General features: G+C 47.7%; 1 protein-coding gene across 1 annotated transcript; it reads left to right on the top strand.

Moving 5' to 3' along the window:
• Positions 1–231: 231 nt before the first annotated feature.
• Positions 232–1,066, top strand: LOC129063432 (olfactory receptor 2A2-like). The gene is given in 2 exon segments (XM_054564524.1): positions 232–554; positions 556–1,066. Coding segments are annotated over 2 exon segments (834 nt in total).
• The last annotated feature ends 209 nt before the right edge of the window (positions 1,067–1,275 follow it).

The following is a 1,275-nucleotide window of genomic DNA, read 5'->3' as shown; positions in this document are numbered from 1 at the left end:
AAGAATTTGTCTGGTTCTATTACCAATGATACCATTTTATATTATGCTAAATAATTTGTCTTGCCTTTATAAATGTGGTTTTGAAATATGTTAGATTTAGGCTGAAATTAGTCAAAACACCATAGAGTCTAGCATATGTACATACATTCTTTTGTATTAATTCCAATTTGTATTGCCTCTCCAGCTCTGACCTTTACCACATTTCGGTTCTTGACCGGCTCTCTTTAAGGAATGGGGGGAAACCAGTCGTGGGTCACGGAGTTCATGCTGCTGGGATTCCAGTGCAGTGCAGAGACGGAAGTGCTCCTCTTCTGGGTCTTCTTCCTGCTCTATATCTTCAGCCTGTTGGCTAATGGCATGATCTTTGCACTCATCTGCCTGGACTGCAGGCTACACACCCCCATGTACTTCTTCCTCTCACACCTGGCTGTCATCGGCATGTCCTATGCTTCCAACAGTGTCCCCAAGATGCTGGCAAACTTAGTGAACCAAAATAGAACCATCTCCTTTGTCCCGTGCATTATGCAGACATTTTTGTATTTAGCTTTTGCTCACAGAGTGCCTGATTTTGGTGGCGATGTCCTATGATCGGTCCGTGGCCATCTGCCACCCCCTGCAGTACACTGTCATCATGAACTGGAGTGTGTGCACGGTCCTGGACACCACTCTTTGGTTGTGTGGATTTGTCGTGGCTCTGGTACATGCAATTCTCCTTCTAAGGCTGCCGTTCTGTGGGCCCTGGGAAGTAAGCCACTTCTACTGTGAGATCCTGTCTGTCCTCAAGCTGGCCTGTGCTGACACCTGGGTCAGTGAAGCTCTCATCCTTGCTGCCTGTGTGTTTGTCTTAGTTGCGCCCCTCTGCTTGATGCTGGTCTCCTACACGCGCATCCTCTGGACCATCCTGAAGATTCAGTCAGGGGAGGGCCACAGGAAGGCCTCCACCTGCTCCTCCCACCTCTGCGTGGTCGGGCTCTTCTTTGGCATAGTCATGGTGGTTTATATGGTCCCAGAATCCAGTCAACGAAAGGAACAAGAGAAAATACTGTCCGTTTCACGGTCTCTTTAATCCATTGTTAACACCCCTGTGTACAGCCTGTGGAACGCTCAAGTGAAGGATGCCTTGTCTAGAGTGCTGCAGGTGAGGTCCAGGTGAAGGGCGGACAGGACTTCTGGCTAAGCAGTGCCTTTTCTCTTTGAGATGTGGTTTGAGGATGACTTTAAAGTCAGAACAACTACCTAACAGTAAAGTTTGATAGGAGAATGTGAATTGTCTAA

The sequence above is a fragment of the Pteronotus mesoamericanus genome, unplaced genomic scaffold, assembly GCF_021234165.1.
Source record: "Pteronotus mesoamericanus isolate MK-2021 breed Mesoamerican mustached bat unplaced genomic scaffold, CSHL_Meso_final scaffold_85, whole genome shotgun sequence".
Taxonomy (NCBI): Eukaryota; Metazoa; Chordata; class Mammalia; order Chiroptera; family Mormoopidae; genus Pteronotus; species Pteronotus mesoamericanus.
This window is presented reverse-complemented; position numbering and strand designations above follow the sequence as displayed.